Source organism: Bos grunniens, chromosome 25, assembly GCF_055505025.1.
Source record: "Bos grunniens cultivar Pamir isolate PY7600 chromosome 25, Bosgru_T2T1.0, whole genome shotgun sequence".
Lineage (NCBI taxonomy): Eukaryota > Metazoa > Chordata > Mammalia > Artiodactyla > Bovidae > Bos > Bos grunniens.
Genome location: NC_141189.1, coordinates 32,350,909 through 32,369,980, shown reverse-complemented (window position 1 = coordinate 32,369,980; position 19,072 = coordinate 32,350,909). Strand labels below are relative to the sequence as shown.

Sequence of the window (19,072 nt, the reverse complement as noted above, 5' to 3'; positions counted from 1 at the left end):
GAAGTGAATTGGGGCAAGTTTTGCAACATGGCCAAAGCTCCACTCTTGTGTGTAAACTGCAAGGGTAAGAACATATATATATGCGTGTGTGTGTGTGTGTATCTCTCTCCAGACTTTACTAGGTGAACTTAAGTGATCCACAACAGGCTCTCAGGTCACGTGTTAAATAAATAAATGCATTCATGGAATCTGTAGTTCTCAAACAGGTGACTCTGTTCCCCAGAGGACATCAGGTACGATCTGGAGACATTTCTTATTGTCACATTGTGGGGGGTGGCGGGTTAGAGCAGGTAGTAGGTAGAGGTTAGGGATACAGCTGAACACCTCAGAACGTACAAGGCAGCCCGCTACCACAAGAATTATCTGAGTCAAAATATCAACAGTACCAAGGCTGAGAAACCCAGCTGGCAGGCTGCACCTGGCACAATGGCAAATGCTCAATAAGGTTTTTTGTTTAGTTTTTTTACTATATGACTTTTTTTTCAATTAGGGATATAGTTGTTTTACAATGTTGTGTTAGTTTCTGCTACACAGCGAAGTGGATCAGCCATACATATACTTCCATGTGTGTGCACACATAGTTGCTCAGTCATGGCCAACTCTCTGCAACCCCATGGACTGCAGCCCTCCAGGCTCCTCTGTCCATAGATTTTCCAGGCAAGAATACTGGAGTGGGTTGCCATTTCCTTCTCCAGGGGATCTTCCTGATCCAGGGATCAAACCCATATCTTCTGCATCTCTTGCACTGGCAGGTGGATTCTCCACCACTGAGCCACCTGGGAAGCCCATATGTATCCACGATCCCCTCCTTTTTGGATTTCCCTTCCATTTAGGTCACCAGAGAGCATTATGTTGAGTTCTCTGTGCTGTACAACAGGTTCTCATTATTACCTATTTTATACATATTAGCGTATATATTGGAGAAGGCAATGGCACCCCACTCCAGTTCTCTTGCCTGGAAAATCCCATGGACGGAGGAGCCTGGTAGGCTGCAGTCCATGGGGTCGCTAGAAGTCGGACACAACTGAGCAACTTCACTTTCACTTTTCTCTTTCCTGCATTGGAGAAGAAAATAGCAACCCACTCCAGTGTTCTTGCCTGGAGAATCCCAGGGATAGGGGAGCCTGGTAGGCTGCCGTCTATGGGGTCGCACAGAGTCGGCACGACTGAAGCGACTTAGCAGCAGCAGCAGCAGCAGCGTATATATGTCAATCCCCATCTCCTAATTCATCAGCAATAATTATTATAATTTCTTCTTTCTACTAAAATCTCCAATCTTTTGACATCTCTTTGACAACAGGGGTCATATATTGTCCTAAACAGACTCCATAAAATTGTTCCAAGTTGAAATCTTCCCACTGGCCGCTATGCCGGTCAGTGGCACCACAAACTAATAAACTGGAGTCCCAGGAGACACACTATGGACACACTAAAATACGAAAACACACTGGACACGCTAAAACATAAAGCAAAACTTGTACTGGTGTCCTTTTCCAAAGCAAGACACATTAACTGTCTTTCCCTCCCCCACCCCACCCACTAGCTCCAGCCTAGGCCTTTCTCCCAGTTTCAGGAAAACACCAGTCCACCAGTCTTGTCCAGCCCCAGGACCTTTGCACCTGCTGTTTCCTTTACCCTGGACATCCCCCCTCCCCCGGATCTCCCCAGTGCTAGCCCCTTCCCCTTCTTGGGTGATTCTCCAATGTAGCTCCCCAGGGAAGGTCTTTAAGCCCCACCCTCATTGCTTCTATTCCCTGCACAGCACTTACTGAAATCCTTTAAGATTATGTTAAGGTTACTCGTTTACTGCCTGTATACCAACCACTGGAATGGAGAACAGGGACTTCTGATATTCATCACACACCCTCGAGGAGCCGTCAGCATACAGTAAGTGCGGATAAATAATCGTTAGATCCATGAGTGCATGAATTCTCAACGTCCGGGACGCTAGTGGTCGTCTACGCCTACCCGAGGCATAGGGAAATAAAATGGGTGATAAATAAGGGTCCTACAGCATGGGCAAAAGTCACGGATGCACCCCCAAGAAATCCCAACACGTGACAAGCACATCAGAACCTGGCCCACCTTTCCTCGGTATGAAAATGGTAGGAAGAGCGCCGGGCAGCAGCTCAGAGCCTCGCCCGAGGGCTCGCTGGCCGGCGAGAAGAGAAAGCGGCGGGCAGGGCCGCATGAGGCAGGCGGGAGGGTCAAGTCCACCGGCCGGGGCAAAGGCAGGCCCGACTTCCGGAGGCCGCTTCGACCCTCGACTCTGAGGCCCCCAAACCGATCACGCGCCGCCGGCCCGGCCGAGGGGCGCCGGGACGGGGTGGGGTGCGGGCCGTCTCACCTGCAGGTAAACTTGAGGGCGAGGAGTAGCGCGCAGCCGAGCGCCACGGCCCCGCAGAGCAGCTCGGGCCGCCGGCGCGCCATGAGAGAGGCGCCGCGCAACCCGCGGCGGAGCCGGCCCTCCGAGGACGCAGCCGGGGCCGGGCTGAGGGAGCCGGAGCCCGCGGGGCCGCCGCCGCCGCCCTCGTCCTCGGCGTCGTCGCTGCTGCTGCTGCCGCCGCCGCCGCCGCGGCCTCCGCATTCCGACATTACATGCTCCCCGTCGCCGGCTTTATACCGCCGTCGCCGCCGCCAAGGGCCCGAAGGCCCGGCCCGGCCCGGCCCGTCGCTCCCCAATCCCGCAGCTCAGCGCGCCGGCTAACCCGGAACCTCCACGTCAGCCCGGCCGCCGCCGCGGCTCCCGCCCCCTCCGGGCAGAGGGCGGAGCCGGACACCACTCGGAAGCCCAACCCCCGGAGGGCCACGCCCCTCGCTCGTGGCGTCTGCGCGGCCCCATCCCTCACCAGCGCCGCCGCGGAGGCGTGTTCGTCCCACAGGCCCCGCCCCGTCCCTGGAGAGTGTGCGCACGCCACCGGTGCTACGTGCTCGCCCCGCTTACGCCCGTCCGTCCACTGAGTCTGCGCAGGCACAGCTGCTAGGTGTCCGGCTGCTCTTACGCTGGTTAAACCCAGCGCTGCCCTAAAGCATCCCCGGGCTGCGGAGAGTCACTGCCTGGTTCCGGGAGCTTAAAAGAGCTATGTTGGTGACAGCAGTCGTGTCTGGCACACATCTGTGGAATTGCAGTGGCATCAGTACTGACCTCACAGGGGTGCTTTGAAGGTTAACCTGAGGTCCTTGATGTAAACTGCTGGGCCCATAGTGAATGCTAAATAAGTCTTAGGGACTGTTCTCTCCCAGTGTCCATTTCCTGCACAGTGAAGTGCTGTGCGCCACGGTACCACGTCCCTACACCACGGCCCTGGGAAAACGGTCTGTGCATCCTGTACTCACTTTAGAGATGGGAAAACCGAAGCGGCTTGGAGAAGCCGCTTGACCGCGTCCACTAGGCATTAGATGGGAGTAGACTCGAAAACAATTTGGTTAACAAGCCGCTCCAGCGATCCTCTGCCGACTCTAAATCCTTTCTGACTCTAAATGTTAATGAAAGTGAAAGTCGCTCAGTCGTGTCCGATTCTTTGCGACCCCATGGACTATGCAGCCCTTTGAATTCTCCAGGCCAGGATACTGGAGTGGGTAACGTTTCCCTTCTCCAGGGGATCTTCCCAACCCAGGGATCGAACCCAGGTCTCCCCGCATTGCAGGCGGATTCTTTACCAGCTGAGCAACAGGGGGAACTCCAAATGTCCTAAATGTTAGGTCATTTCTAAATAAGTTTTTGTGATTAAAAAGGACAAGTCGGAGAAGGATGAAATGTGATTTGAGAGTGACTGGGATTGTTTACCTGGGACACGTGTACCTGGAGCTAAGAGAATGTCCGTAATTACCCAACAGCTGGGGCCAAAGATCTAGGATAGACTTCTGCTGTCAATAACTACAAACCAGGTAAACAAAACGCAGAGAGAACTAAGGCAGTATGATACCACAAAAAAACAAAAAACAGAAGATAAGAAGTCACCTATGCCACAAGCCAGCGTGCTAACCCTGGTGCAAGGTTTCCAGGGAGGTAAAGGGCTCTTACTGACTATGCCAAAGCCTTTGACTGTGTGGATCACAATAAACTGTGGACAATTCTGAAAGAGATGGGAATACCAGACCACCTGACCTGCCTCTTGAGAAATCTGTATGCAGGTCAGGAAGCAACAGTTAGAACTGGACATGGAACAACAAACTGGTTCCAAATAGGAAAAGGAGTACGTCAAGGCTGTATATTGTCACCCTGCTTATTTAACTTCTATGCAGAGTACATCATGAGAAACGCTGGACTGGAAGAAACACAAGCTGGAATCAAGATTGCCGGGAGAAATATCAATAACCTCAGATATGCAGATGACACCACCCTTATGGCAGAAAATGAAGAGGAACTCAAAAGCCTCTTGATGAAAGTGAAAGAGGAGAGCGTAAAAGTTGGCTTAAAGCTCAACATTAAGAAAACAAAGATCATGGCATCTGGTCCCATCACTTCATGGCAAATAGATGGGGAAACTGGCTGACTTTATTTTTCTGGGCTCCAAAATCACTGCAGATAGTGATTGCAGCCATGAAATTAAGACGCTTACTCCTTGGAAGGAAAGTTATGACCAACCTAGATAGCATATTGAAAAGCAGAGACATTACTTTGCCAACAAAGGTCTGTTTAGTCAAGACTATGGTTTTTCCAGTGGTCATGTATGGATGTGAGAGTTGGACTGTGAAGAAAGCTGAGTGACAAAGAATTGATGCTTTTGAACTATGGTGTTGGAGAAGACTCTTGAGAGTCCCTTGGACTGCAAGGAGATCCAACCAGTCCATTCTGAAGGAGATCAGTCCTGGGTGTTCATTGGAAGGACTGATGCTAAAGCTAAAACTCCAATACTTGGGCCACCTCATGTGAAGATTTGACTCATTGAAAAAGACCCTGATTCTGGGAGGGATTGGGGGCAGGAGGAGAAGGGGACGACAGAGGATGAGATGGCTGGATGGCATCACTGACTCGATGGACATGAGTCTGGGTGAACTTCGTGAGTTGGTGATGGACAGGGAGGCCTGGCGTGCTGTGATTCATGGGGTTGCAAAGAGTCGGACGTGACTGAGTGACTGAACTGAACTGAACTGAAAGGGCTCTAGGAATGGCCACGTTCCTAAGTGGCCCAGAGCATTCAGTTTGTTCACCATGGAGGCTCAACATGTTGGTAGCTCATGTTCAAATGCCATTTTGCTCTTTGGTTTGTATATCTCATCTTTTTTTTTTTTTTTTAATACTGTTTTTTTGGGCTGCACCAGATCTTAGTTGCAGCATGAGGGATATAGTTCCCTGACCAGGGATGGAACCTGGCCCTCCTGCATTGAAAGTGCAGAGTTTTAGCCACTGGGCCACCAGGGAAGTATCTCCTCTCACAATCCCATTTTTTTTTTTTTTTTGCTCTTTACTTCCTTCCTTTATGTTAAGTGGCTCTTTTCTAAAACACTGTTAATTCCTTTAATGATTTAAAACTAATTTTTTTCAGTTTATATTCTTAGTGGCAGCATTTAGGGATTGTGCGTTAGTTGCTCAGTCGTGTCCAACTCTCTGTGACCCCACTGACTGTAGCCCACCATGCTCATCTGTCTGTGGAATTCTCTAGGCAAGGATACTGTAGTGGATAGCCATTCTCTTCTCCAGGGGATCTTCCTGACCTAGAAATCAAACCTGGGTCTCCCCCATTGCAGGCAGATTCTTTACCATCTGAGCCCTTCAGAGATTACAGTATACATTTTTTTCTGAATCTACTTCCGATTTACACTAACTTAATTCCAGTAAGATACGGAAACTGCTCCAATATAGCTCCATTTCCTCCTTCCGTTTTTATGCTATTATTGTTCTTTTTTAATCTACTACAAACCCAGTGTTATGTTATTGTTTTGTATAATATTGTTGGAAGAAGCTGAGAAAATTTTTAAAAATGCATTTCTAGTTTTTTAACAAGATGTTAACTTTATTTACCATTTCTAGTGCTCTTGATTTGTTTAGATCTGAGTTAACACAGTATATTGTTAACAAAAACAAATACAGTCCAAAGTCATGGGTACTCATTCACTGTAGGCCAGTAGGGCAGAATCCACCCTACTCTTTCATAAGACACCTGTCCTTTGCACAGGATCAAGTTCAAAGTGTTTTGTTGCCTCTGGGCTATTTCATAAGACCACTATATCTTATGGCTGTGCAGGGTGGTGTCTTACAAGCCAGGAGACCAAAGTATGTTTCCTTTACTCCTCTGTTTCCAGATATTGCTGCTCCGGCAATGATGGACAATGGGAAATTCATTTCCGATGACACCAGGCCATCTGGGTCAGGCTGCACTGCTCTTCAAGGTTTGTTCTTGTTGTTCGGTCATTAAATCGTGTCAGCCCTAACTAGTCCACGTCAACCAGTATCTGTTGTGCTTTCATGGTCACTTTTCATACCATGATCAAGGTGGTGGCATTTGCATAGGGGCCAAGGAGAAGATTCCATGTATTTCTTTCTTTGTGCGCATGCTCAGCCGTGTCTGATTCTTTGTGACCCCATGGACTGTAGCCCGCCAGGCTCTTCTGCCCATGGAATTTTCCAGGCAAGAATACTGGAGTGAGTTGCCATTTCCTCCTCCAGGGGATCTTCCCAATCCAGAGATCAAACCCATATATCTTTTGTCTCCATGTTGGCAGGCTGATTCTTAACCACCATGCCACCTGGGACATATATTTTCCCCAGGTATTAATCCTGTCTTACAATTGGGGAGAAATAATTACTTGTTACTTTTTTTTTAAATTAGAGCTCTTTGTTTTTGTGTATGTGCAAATAATCATAACTTTTCCCCTGCCCAAAATTTTATAATTCTGTCTTTTAAACAGAATTTTAAAATTCTGTCTCGTTACTATTGTTTCTAAGCCAAATTTGGTTATTTTTAAAAGTGAGTTACTATGTTAACTCAGAAAGCAATGCAATCACTTGCTTCAAATATTTTATTCTACTTTGTCCCTTCATCAGCTTCCTTAAATCTGAGTCTCTGGTTTGGTATTGTGTCAGTGTTTCTTGTACAAGAAAGCCCATATTTTACATCCTGTAGTTTCAACAGATTTTTTTAAAAATTGAAGTGTAGTTGATTTACAATATTGTGTTAGTTTCAGATGTACAGCACAGTGTGTTTTGTGGATTATGTCCCATTATAAGTTACTACATGATATTAGGTAATTCCCTCGGAGAAGGCAATGGCAACCCACTCCAGTACTCTTGCCTGGAAACTCCCATGGACGGAGGAGCCTGGTAGGCTGCAGTCCATGGAGTCTTGAAGAGTCAGACAGGACTGAGCGACTTCACTTTCACTTTTCACTTTCATGCATTGGAGAAGGAAATGGCAACCCACTCCAGAGTTCTTGCCTGGAGAATCCCAAGGATGGAGGAGCCTGGTAGGCTGCTGTCTACAGGGTCACACAGAGTCGGACACGACTGAAGCAACTTAGCAGCAGACTTAGCAGGTAATTCCTTGTGCTATATACAAGGTATAGTAATTACAAGATATTCAGTAATTCCCTGTACTATGTAGAAGGTATAGTAAATCCTTGTTGCCGATCTATTTTATGTATAGTAATTTGTATCTGTTGATCCCATACTCCTAATTTGTCCCTCCGTCTCTCCTTCAGTAACCATAATTTGTTTTCTGTTTGTGAATCTGTGTTTTGTATACAGGTTCATCTGTATTATCTTTTTAGATTCTACATATAATGGATATCATATAGTATCTTTTTCTGATTTATTTCACTAAGTATAATATTCTGTGGTCCATCCAAGTTGCTACAGATTTCACTTTTGTATGGCTGAGTTAATATTCCATTGTATGTATATGTATATATGTGTGCGTGTATATATATATATACACACATATACTTATATACATAACATGTATACATGTGTTGTTGTTTAGTGTCTCTAAGTCATGTCCGACTCTGTGGCCTCATGGATAGCCTTCCAGGCTCCCCTGTCCTTGGGATGTCCCAGGCAAGAATACTGGAGTGGGTTGCCATTTCCTTTTTGGGGGGAATCTTCCTGACCCAGGGATTGAACCCATGTCTCCTGCATTGCAGGCAGATTCTTTACTGCTGAGCTACCAGAGACATGTATTTATTTGTGTGTGTGTGTATATGTGTGTGTGTGTGTGTGCGTGTGTGTATGAAACATCTAATGCTTGATAATTTTTTTTTGCTTGTTAATTTTTAAAGCCTCGAAGCATTACTTAGTAAACAGGATGTGCCTAACAAGGTACAAGTTGGTAGGTAACGCAGGAGGGAGCCCACACCCTGAGCCTACTTGTAAAGCTGGACAGTGGTGCTGTTTCTTGGAGACTTTATATCAAGATCGAAGAGTTGGCTTTCCATGAATTGGCGCTCCTTGTTCCCTTGCAGCAGGTATAGACAGAAAACCCATAGTCTCATCTCTGCAGGTCAACTAAGGAGTGTTTGAACCCGCACTAACTGCCCAGGGAACATGCTGTCCTTCGGTTTCCCGGTGGGGATCACTGGAACTCAGTCAAAGGCAAACAGCCCTCAAAGAGCAGACCCAAGAAGGGTGAGGATGATGGAGAGGGGTGAGCACTTCCAGCCCCGGCCTACTGTCCAGGCACGTCCAACCTGGGCGGGAGAACTGGGCAGAGGAAAATCTACCTGCCACCTCCTAACACCTCTTCAGGACTGATGGGACCAGCTCATTGTGGCCAACACAACTTACACATGAATGTTCCTATTCACAGGAGCCCAAAGGAGGGAACAAGCTGAATGCCCATCAGCAGAGGAATGGGTAAACAAAACGTAACAGATCTGCAAAATGAAGGATTATTCAGCACTTACAAGGAATGAAATACTGATACCATGCCCCAGTGTAGATGAACCTTGAAAACACTGTTATTGTTCAGTCACTAAGTCATGCCCTCCACAGACTGCAGCAAGCCAGGCTTCCCTGTCCCTCACTATCTCCCGGAGTTTGCTCAAACTCATGTCCATTGCGTCAGTGATACCATCCAATCATCTCATCCTCTGCTGCCCTCTTAAACATTACACTCAGTAAAAGAAGCGTCAGAAAAGGCCACGTATTCTATAAGTCCACTTACATGCAATGTCCAGCACAGGCAGAAAGCAGATTAGGGACTGCCTTGTCCTTGTCTAGGACAACCCTAGACAAGACTCTGAGCTCAAGATGCAGGGAGCCTGGGTTCAATCCCTGGTCAGGGAACCTAGATCCCACATGGCACAACCTGGCACAGCCAAATAAATAACATTTTTTTTTTTTAAATAAGAAGGAAAACAGATTAGTGGTCACCTACAGCTTGAAAATCAGAGGGAGCTGGTAGACTAGGGTATAGGTTTTATTTTCAAGGAGTAAAACACTTTTTCATTGTGGCAATTGTAGCACATTTGGATTCTACTAAAACCATGGATTTCTACTTTAAAATGGTAACATTGGGGGTTTTAAAATTGTATCTCCATTTGTTAAAACATTGAAACAAACAAAAAATCCACTCTGGAGGAGATAGGCAGGTCAACCTGTCCAAGGAGACACATCAATTTATTAGTTTCCAATGCTGTTAGTACTGCAGTTTTGCTCTTTTATACCTTATTTTCCTTCCCTCTCCTCACCCCAGTACTACTCTCTTCTCTTCATTTCTGGGATGGGGATGTGACTTCATCATGGAGTAATTAGACTGATTTCCTGATGCTGAATATTCACTGATGCTGGAAGGACTGATGCTGAAGCTTCAATATTTTGGCCACCTGATGCAAAAAGCTGACTCACTGGCAAAAACCTTGATGCTGGAAAAGAAAGTCAAAGAGAAGGGAGCAGCAGAGGGTGAGATGGTTAGAGAGCATCACCGACTCAGTTCTGGGCAAACTTTGTCAGACAGTGAAGGACAAGGGAGCCTGGAGCACTGCAGTCCATGGGGTCGCAGATTAAGATATGACTTAGTGACTGAACGACTGTAAATCCTGCTGCTGAGACCAAGGCTGTGGCCTGCAGGGTTCTTAGGTGGAAACCAGAGCAACAAACTGGACGACTTAGGCAGAAGTGGGATTTACTGCAAAGATGGTTCAGAGCACAGAGAACTGCAAGAGAGCCGAGGCACAGAAAATTTTGAGGTGGGGTGTGAAAATAAAAAAAAATTCTCCTCTTGACCAGTCAGAGGATTCCAAACTAGGTTTCAAGCCTAGATTTCCAAGGTTAAAACAACCAACTGTTTAAACTGCAGGTTGAAACAGAACAGCAGAGATATCTTTTTTTAACATCTATTCTCCCTGGAAAGAGCACAAAAGAAGTCTGGAAGGATGGAGAAGAAAAACGTCATGAAGGCCGTCAGACTAGGGAGACTTAGCAGAACGACAACGGTGCCTTTGTCTCTGTGCTGACCATATCTTCAGCGGTCTTTCAACAACCACAACGACCCTATCGAGCGCATCTCGCTCGACGGCTATCTCTGCGGAGTCCCACAGCCCACGTCCTAGCTGACCATGCATCCCCTTGCTGAGTGTTCATCTCAATGAAACACAGAAGAGTTCCCAGAGGGGTTAGCATGTCGGTCAATAAGAGAAGCCTTTTAGCAACCTGAATCGCAGGAGAGTGAGACAGGAGGCAGTTGCTGCCATGTCCCTCTCATTTACTTTCTGTCATTGATTGCTTAAAGAAAAGTGTTTTTAAAAAAATCTAGGGAATTCCCTGGCGATCCAATGGTTAGGATTTCATGTTTCCACTGCCAAGGGCCCAGGTTCGATCGCTGGTTGGGGAACTGGGATCCCACAAGCTGCATGGAAGGCCCAGAAAAAAAAAGATCTAACCTTGTGATTTTAGGACCCAGTTTTAACAATTCTTTGTGAGGCAAGGACCATACCACAAAATGAAAGACATCTATATATAAAATCTTTATTACAGGCAATATTGGTCCATACACTACGCAATACCAACAGTACAAGTGTAATCTTTCAAAATCATCATTTAAACAGCAAAAGACCAAGAAATAAAATTTGAGTCAACTGATTATTTTTCAAAATAGTCTCAATGCACATTATCCTCAGTTCCCTTATTATAGTGAAACATACAAATACAGAAAAATACCCCATTTAACATATACTAGTGTTAAATGGTTATTTGGCTTAAAATCTGAGTTAAGAAAATCCTTTTTAGCAACCTACGTACAGATAAGTAGCGAACTTTATTAGACAAATGCGTTCCTCTTAAAAACGCGTGAAGAATTCATTCATCATGTGTTCTGATCCTAGTACAGGGTTTCTCTCTCACCATCATGGTTCTTATCTGAAGGACCAACTCAAGGAGTCGGCCTGGACATCACCTCTTCCCAAACACAATTCATCCAAAAGTCTGTTCAACAGATGGCAACCGGCAGCGGTCACTTCGCCATGTGACGCCCTAAGAGCCTGGCCAGACCTGTCCAACAGCCCGTTTTCCTACCTACTGTGGGTTGCTGCTCAGGAGGGATGAGAGACGCCAATACAAGCAGGAAACCTGCAGCTCCTCTGCTACGTGCCTTACAACACTTTCAATTTTTCTGGTCAATGCCCTGATTAGGTAACATACATAAAAGCCAGCATATTAGTTTAAATCTTTAAACAAAAAACTATATTTTCCAAAGTCATTATCATTGGGGGCAATTAAGTGATCTTTTCGTGCTTTGTTGAGCTTCATCTTTAGGGCGTCTCTTCTCTCTTCCCATTCATGAAGTTCAGCGTTGCCGTGTGCAAATTTACAGCTGCTTCCTTCCGTGCAGGTACCATTCATATACCTGTTAGGAAAAGTCAGCTTGGTAAGTGTCCACCCATTGTTTAGAACAATCTTTAAAATGTGCTCTTCACTACCTTTATGGTTTGTGTTAAACTTTTAGCTCAAATTCATAATCCTAGAAAAATGAGTATTTTTAATACTTTTATATTGGAGTATAATAAAAATGAGTATTTTATTGTCTTGGCAGAAATGAGTACCTTAAACTATTTAAATGCATTAGTTAATGAAAAAGACTGATTGCTGGGGAAAAAAACACTCCACTCCTTCCTAATGCAGTAGAAAGAAAATCAGAGGGGACGGGAAGTAGAAAATAATCTTCAATAATTCTACATATCACATGGATCTAAACTGGGAAATCAAATAGGAATGGCCAACAACAAAATAAGGAGCAATTCAAAATTACCTAGCTTTTCAATGAAAGATTTTCTAACTATACTTAAAAGAGTGATACTATACTTAAAAGAGTGATACTATTAATACTACTTCCATCTGACCTGAGAAAGTTCCAGATTGACACTTGGAATATAATTCAAAGGCAGTTTCAAAAGTGATGACCATCTACTACGAAAAGACGGTTGTGAAGAGTCAGAGAATCCTCACTGCCAGCTCAGAGATCATCTGGGCAAGCCTGAATGAACTTCCTTCTCTGTCTGGTTATCTTAAGATGTCTCACTCCAGTACGGGCAAACTAGTAAATCTTTTCAGGTAACTCAGGTGAGTGAAGGAAATGTTCAAGGAGCAACTAAAACTCTGAGCTCAGATGCCAACATCCAGGATTAGAAGACTTTGCCACCCAGGTACCATGTCTACTGCATCCTAGGTAGCTCTCAGTGGCAAAGAACCTGCCTGCCAGTGCAGGAGAGGTGAGTGATGTGGGTTCAATTCCTGGGTCAGAAGATCCCCTGGAGAAGGAAATGGCAACCCACTCCAGTATTCTTGCCTGGAGAATCCCATGGACAGAGGAACCTGGAGGGCTACAGTCCATGGGGTCGCACAGAGTCTGACAACAGAAGTGATTTAGCCTGCACCCTGTCTACTGATACAATGACTGTGGAATTCAAGCCAGACCAGCAAAGTTCACGTGGGAAGCTACAGAGACCCACGTACCTATCACAAATACTAAAATACCCCGTTGGAAAGCGGTGCTGCCAGCAGTACTGGTCATCCTCAGTGTGGAAGACCTTCTCTTTGTGCTTCTCGGAGGAGATGTGGCCCTGCCACTGCTTCTCACTGTTGCAGTTCTTCCCGCACATCCAGCAGTGAAAGTCCACCTGCAGCGCACGGAAGACAGGAGTCGCGTCAGCAGCTGCTGTCCGGGGGGGCCCCTGATGGGTCACCCGTGTTCAGGCCCCAGATTGACTAAAAACAACTCCACCTAAGGCCCACATTCTATTCCTGGGGAGCCCTGCCAGCAGGGGTAGCTGGGAGAGATGGGCTGAGGGTGCCCCCAGCACATAGGAAGCAGAGAACCGGGGCAATGAGCTGGGCCGGGGGTCCAGGCACTCTCTAGCAAGAAGCCGGTGTGCCAACAAGGGTGTCTTGTCGGGAGGATGGGGGGCCAGGTTCAAACCAGGGTCCCGGGGAGGATAAATACCATGAGGAAAATCAGAGAGGATGCGAAAGCCCAGGGTTCGCCTGCTGTGCAAGAACAAGGAGTAGCAACTCCACTCTTGCACATGAACTGAGCCCCTACTGCGGGCCAGGACGTGTGCCAGGGGCCAGGGAAGTACCCATGCTGGGAAAACGCCACCCCGGGGGCACAGACCCGCAAACTGTATTAGGAACCCTGTCCTGCCACAGATGCAAGTGTGCGGTGTTTGAACAGCACTTCCCAAGGGCCCTGTGTCAGAATCCTGTGTGATGCTGGGTAAGAACAGGTTTACAGAGGGACTTCCCTGGCAGTGCAGTGGTTATGACTCTGTGCTTCCAATGCAGGGGATGTGGATTTGATCCCTGGCAGGGGAACCAGGATCTCACATGCTAGGCGGTGCCGGGGGGCAGGGGTAAGGGGGCGGAGAGAACAGGGTCACAGTGACTCTCACGACCCAGCAAGCTGGGGTGACCCTGCTCTGGAAACCCCAGCAGTACTTTAGGTGGCAAGGCAATCGGCGCTGAGCCTGGGCAGAGAGGGCAGAGTCCATAGGGCTTATCGTGAGCAGAGACATGTCCCTGACCTGGGTCTGACTGATTCAATTCAGAGAGAGGCTAAAAAAACAAAACTGGAAACAAGGAGCAGAGTTAACGCACATGTCTGTGTCAGTTTAAAACACCACGCTGGGCAGAACTACAGATTAGGAATAGACAGTCCAAGATATGGAGACACGGCCTGGAAAAAGACACACTGGACCTGGTCCCTCTGGGAAGGGTGACAACTGGGGTTCCAACCTCATCTGTGACATTTTATTTACCTAACAGAAGCAAACACGGCAAACTGTTAACATTATGACTTGGGATGGTCGGCCCAAGATACAAGCAAGCCCAGTGAAACACCGCAGGTGACTTATGTCTGGGGTGGAACCCAGAGACAGAGGCCAGACTGCAGGAGGACAGTAAGGGAACACGAGGACTCTGGGGCGAGGTGGGCAGTTCCCTGATGGTCTAGTGGTTAAGACTCCAGTGCAGGGGGCATGGGTTTAATCCTTGGCTGGGGAACCAAGATCCCACGTGCTGCATAGCATCCCATCCAGAAACAAGGAGGAGCATCCCATCCAGAAACCCAGCTGGGGGTGGGGAACCCTCGGTTCCTGAGCACCTGCGTGGCCCAGCCGCGGGATACACCCGCAGGCTCATCACGCTTTGCGTCTCCCTCACAGAGGCATTCCGTAAGCTACCCAGGGTCTCAGGCCAGTGACTCACCAGCTCCTGCTTCCAGAGTCAGAAAAAGGAGGCAGGAAAGGAGTTTTTAGGACAGAGAGGCTTAGACTCACAGAAAGGAGCCAGCGCAAAGAGAAGATGAAGACACCGGGAGGCGGGCAGGCCAGCTGGGAGCGAGGGAGCCAAGTTTGGGAGAAGGTGGGAAAGTAAAGAAAGGCCTGGAAGCACAGGCAAGGGCACCAACCTGCGGTACTTACAGTAACTTCCGCGTAATCCGTCGGCATGTGGATTTGCTTTCCATTCTCTTTGCTGGACTGACTGGCTGCATCATCGCTTTTTTCACTTTTTTGGCTCTTTAGCCAGAGTTCATAAAACTGCTCCATATCTTGTACTACAGAAAAATGAACTCCTTTCAGCGGCAAATATTTAAAGACACCATTTAAAGCATGCACTCTTTTTGCATCAGTCAGCATAATTTTCAAAAGAAAATCAAAAGGCAAACAGAGACTGATTATGTATTAAGCACGAGAGACGGGCCAGTTCCAGACGCTCAGGGTAAGAACCAAATTCAGGTCTGTTAGGGTACAGACAAACATTAGTTTTCAAGATTGATGAACTCCTCCCTGGATTTGCAAGACACCTTGTGGGTGTTTAAAATTCAGAAACCCAAGACTTCCCTGGTGGTCCAGTGGTTAAGATTCTGAGCTTCCACTGCAGGGGACACAAGCTTGGTCTCTGGTCAGGGAACTAAGATCCCACATGCCGCATGGTGCAGCCAAAAAATAAAATTCAGAAGCCATTTCAAGGGCATTGCTGAAAAGGAAAGCCACGGCTTCACGATGGCCCACGTCAAACACACGTTATCAGTGCCGTAAACACTCAGGCAACTTACACAGCTCCTCACTGTTTACTGAGAAAGGTGAGAAACCTACCATAGGGACCAAGATTCTGACCCTGATGGGGCCCCGTCAGGCCAGCTCCTGTCCCAGGGGACTGACACACAGGGGTGCAATTTACAACAGCACGGTGATGACCAGGTCCCGGGCTGTGGCTGCAAGCTGCTGCTTACAGTAGGAACAAGTGTATCCGGCACTACCATCCACTGATAAAACTAAGGTTTCTCAGCCTCAGCCCCCCCTGTGTGCTGAGCCAGATAATTCCTTGTGGCTGGATAAGCCTTGTGCACTGTACGATGTTTAACAATCTCCCTGGCCTCTGCCTACCAGCTGCCAGTAGCACTGGCCCACAAGTTGTAACAATAAAAAAGGTCCAGATGCTACCAACTGTCCCCAAGGGGAGAGGCGTGTGGGTGGCAAAATTCATTCCTAGCTGAGAGGTACTGAGTTAAAAAAAAAAAAAAGCTGGAAATGAGGATCTGGTCAAAACCCGGCTCTACTGTCTGCTCAAGTGTTTCTAACAATATATCTCCAGCTAAGATTAGAGATAAAATAGGAAATCCTTCTTCCTTCAGGCCAGTGGTAGCAGGAATTGCTGCAAGAGCCCTGATTTGTAAGGATACCTTCAGGAAGGCCAAGCTCAAGTCCTCACTCCAAGCAAGGAGTCCCACTCACACAAGTCACTGAATGTTTACATGGCTGAAATACAGTAGGTGATGTGCTTAAATCAGATTGGTTCTTGAAATCCCCAGATTGCAGATCTTAAGCCATCCATAAATTTTGATCAGTTTACTTAAGACTGAAGAACAATGATCCTGGTAGCAAAACCTTTTCTGGTCGGAAGTGAAAGGTTGCCTGAGGCTTCTTTCCAAGGCTCTCACAGTAAAACTGATGCTTGACCAAGACAAACATTCTCTCCTTGGGCCTTTGCGTCTGGGCCTGTTCTACCCATAAGAGTTCCCAGAAGAAACCTCCAGTTCCAACCTGATGAATTCAGGGGTGACTCTTCAAACAGGAGCAGGTGATCTGACCCGAGCACTCGTGGAAGGAATGAACTTCCCCAGACAGTGACTCAGGGACACGCCTATGATGTCAGAGGATGCTGACCTATGTTTTTGTATCCAAATTTGACCTAAGCAAACATGATTGGTGGTCAGACTCTGCTTCACTGATAAAATGAGATAATGGTTTACAGCACAGACTGCCTTCTGTGTTCCCTGTAAGCTGGCAATTTACAGGGAGGAAAGAGGCTTCCAGGCGAGCTGGATTCCGTGGGTGTCGAGGCCATGCTTAATCATCAACTTACTCCCGTTCTCCTTCATGTAGGTCCACACTTCTCGTTCCTCAGGACTGTGAGCAAAAGAACAGTTTCCAATGTACTGACATTTTTTCCCAGAAGCAATATGATTGCACAGCTGTATAAAAAAAAAAATACATGAATATGCTTTAAGACAGAGTACACTGAGTAAAACTGCCTAATTTTTACGTGTAAGCAAAATAAATATTATTATTCATGCTAATGCTGAATAATACAATTTTTAAATGAGATTAATTTGCTCCTATTCAAATTGACTATAAGCCTCAAAGACATGAGATGATATCAAGCTTTCTGTCTCAAAACTTTTCAAAAGAGCATAAGTATGGAACTGGAATATGGAACATTTTCTTATGAGAAAATGTCAACAGATTCACTTATTCAGAGTATCTGCTTTTAACACAGCAGAGCCCTTTATCTCTGTGGTGCAAGTCTCTGGCCCCCTCAGTATGACATATGCTACTCTCCTCTGCCTGACACCCAAGATACCTCCTTGTCAGCGCTTGGGAAGCAGGAAAGAAACTGCAGACGCCTCCAATAAATGAGGTCAGAGAAAACCTCCGATGTTTTCTTCTCACTGACACTGGCCGCTAATCTCAGCCATCATTCACTATCTCTGCAGTGTCAGAAGACAATTACTCCACTAACCAGGCCATCCAGTCATACAGCATTCAAGTAATACCTCTTGTGGTTATTTGCATTTTTATTTTACAGAGTAAATACAGTGATACTGATAGGAAAAATAAAGTGATAGCAGTCAGCAGAACACAGATTTCCCTAAGACCCGTGACTATTAAGAACGAGGAACACCACTGTCACCTAGAGCTCATTCCTAAGTATTATCAACGTGCTTGTCTTTATGGAGCATGAATCCTGGTACAACTCACTGTTAGCTTGTCTTAGTTTATCCGTGATTCAACAGAGCTGGCTCTATGTATTAGTTTACAAAACAGTAAAGGCTTAGCATTGACTTTCACCAAAAATTAAGAAGCAGTTAACACTAAACACTGCTCCTTTCCTCCTCTGAACCAAAGTCAGGGACCTCCCCCCCCAAAGTCAGGGACCCCCCAACCCCTTTACAATTTTTTTTCAGGAAGTCAATAGTCAACAAAACATTCTTGTGATGGATTTTCTTATCTTCTTTTCCCAGTCAAGCCCCAGGAAGTACTTAGGTATTACTAGGTAGACACTGATCATTGTCTTTCAAAGCTCAGTGATAAGGAGCAGGGAGAAGAGAAGATAAAGGAGAAGGCCGCTCTGTGCTGGGTTTTTACACAACACCATCTCACCATGTTCCCTAGGATGCAATGATTCCCATTTACAGATAAGCAAACTGAGGCTAACTAACTGGCCCTTCGGGCAGACCCTGAAGCCCATCCTCTCCCCGCCTCGCCACACTGCCTACACACATACACACAGGCAGAGTATTATTTCTTCTTTTAGAAAAAGGACCCCTTAGCAATATCTAGAGGGGTAGGGAAACAGAGGAAATGGGTTCCTGTAAACGCAGTGCAGAACACCGCATCTGCAATGAGAGAATAATCAGCGGTTCTAGGCAGCTGCCTCATGAGCTAGAACTGTTCCCAGTCGTCTTTGTTTTGGCAAAATTTTGAGGAGTACATCTATAATCTCCACCATCTACTGAAGCACAAGATAATCACTGGTTCTAATAAGCCTTCCTCCTCTCTTTTTATAGCCCACTAATAAATCACCCGTATCTATGAGGCTGAAACCACAGTGGATAAACACAAACACATCACCTCCTTCAAAGACTGGCCTTGTAACCTGTGTTAAGTTTCACGAACTCCAAGGTGCCCTGGGTGATGGGAAATGGACCCGCCTCTCCCTCAGCTCCTTGGCAGTCTGGAGAAGGAGCATCGCCAGTGGAGACTCTGCAGTGCATCTGCACTGCTGCTCTGGGCAAAGGACTCTCTCCATGTTTTCTCCGCTGGGGCTGAAAGCGCCCCTCACCTGAGCTCAGGTATAACCCCGCCAGACCCTCTCTTGGGAACAAGCAAGTCGGGCCAGTTCCAAGCTTTGCCCAGACGACCGTGTAGGGGACCAGAGGGACCAAGATGAAACGTGCCACCTTGTAAGTCAGTTTGGTGTTCTCAATCTAAGGGCTTTGGGGGAACATGTTGCTCTAACAGGAAGCATTTTTCCCTTGGGTTACTTCAAGAAAATCCTGTAACATTAGGTATCCTTTAGCGAGCATCCATTGCTTCAGTAAAAGAAACAGGCGTGATAAAAAAAAAAAAAAACACACCA

The 19,072-nt window shown here is 46.7% G+C and overlaps 2 protein-coding genes across 14 annotated transcripts in view; both read right to left on the bottom strand.

The window, feature by feature from the left end:
- Window positions 1-2,647, bottom strand: part of TXNDC11 (thioredoxin domain containing 11) — a 60,329-nt gene extending 57,682 nt beyond the window's left edge. For all 8 annotated transcript variants that reach the window (XM_086375731.1, XM_086375735.1, XM_086375736.1 and 5 more), the window contains exon 1: window positions 2,348-2,647. In XM_086375731.1, the coding sequence (XP_086231857.1) occupies window positions 2,348-2,595 (248 nt within the window). In that variant the 5' untranslated portion in view covers window positions 2,596-2,647. The remainder of the gene's footprint in view (window positions 1-2,347) is intronic.
- An 8,231-nt stretch (window positions 2,648-10,878) lies between these two features.
- ZC3H7A (zinc finger CCCH-type containing 7A) overlaps window positions 10,879-19,072 on the bottom strand; it is a 38,427-nt gene continuing 30,233 nt past the window's right edge. For all 6 annotated transcript variants that reach the window (XR_015154738.1, XR_015154739.1, XM_086375726.1 and 3 more), the window contains 4 exons: window positions 16,796-16,904; window positions 14,851-14,984; window positions 12,887-13,050; window positions 10,879-11,780 (listed from right to left, as the gene is read on the bottom strand). Coding sequence is in view for 4 of the 6 variants with exons in the window: in XM_086375726.1 (XP_086231852.1) it covers window positions 11,591-11,780; window positions 12,887-13,050; window positions 14,851-14,984; window positions 16,796-16,904 (597 nt within the window). In the remaining 2 variants the exon portion in view is untranslated. The remainder of the gene's footprint in view (window positions 11,781-12,886; window positions 13,051-14,850; window positions 14,985-16,795; window positions 16,905-19,072) is intronic.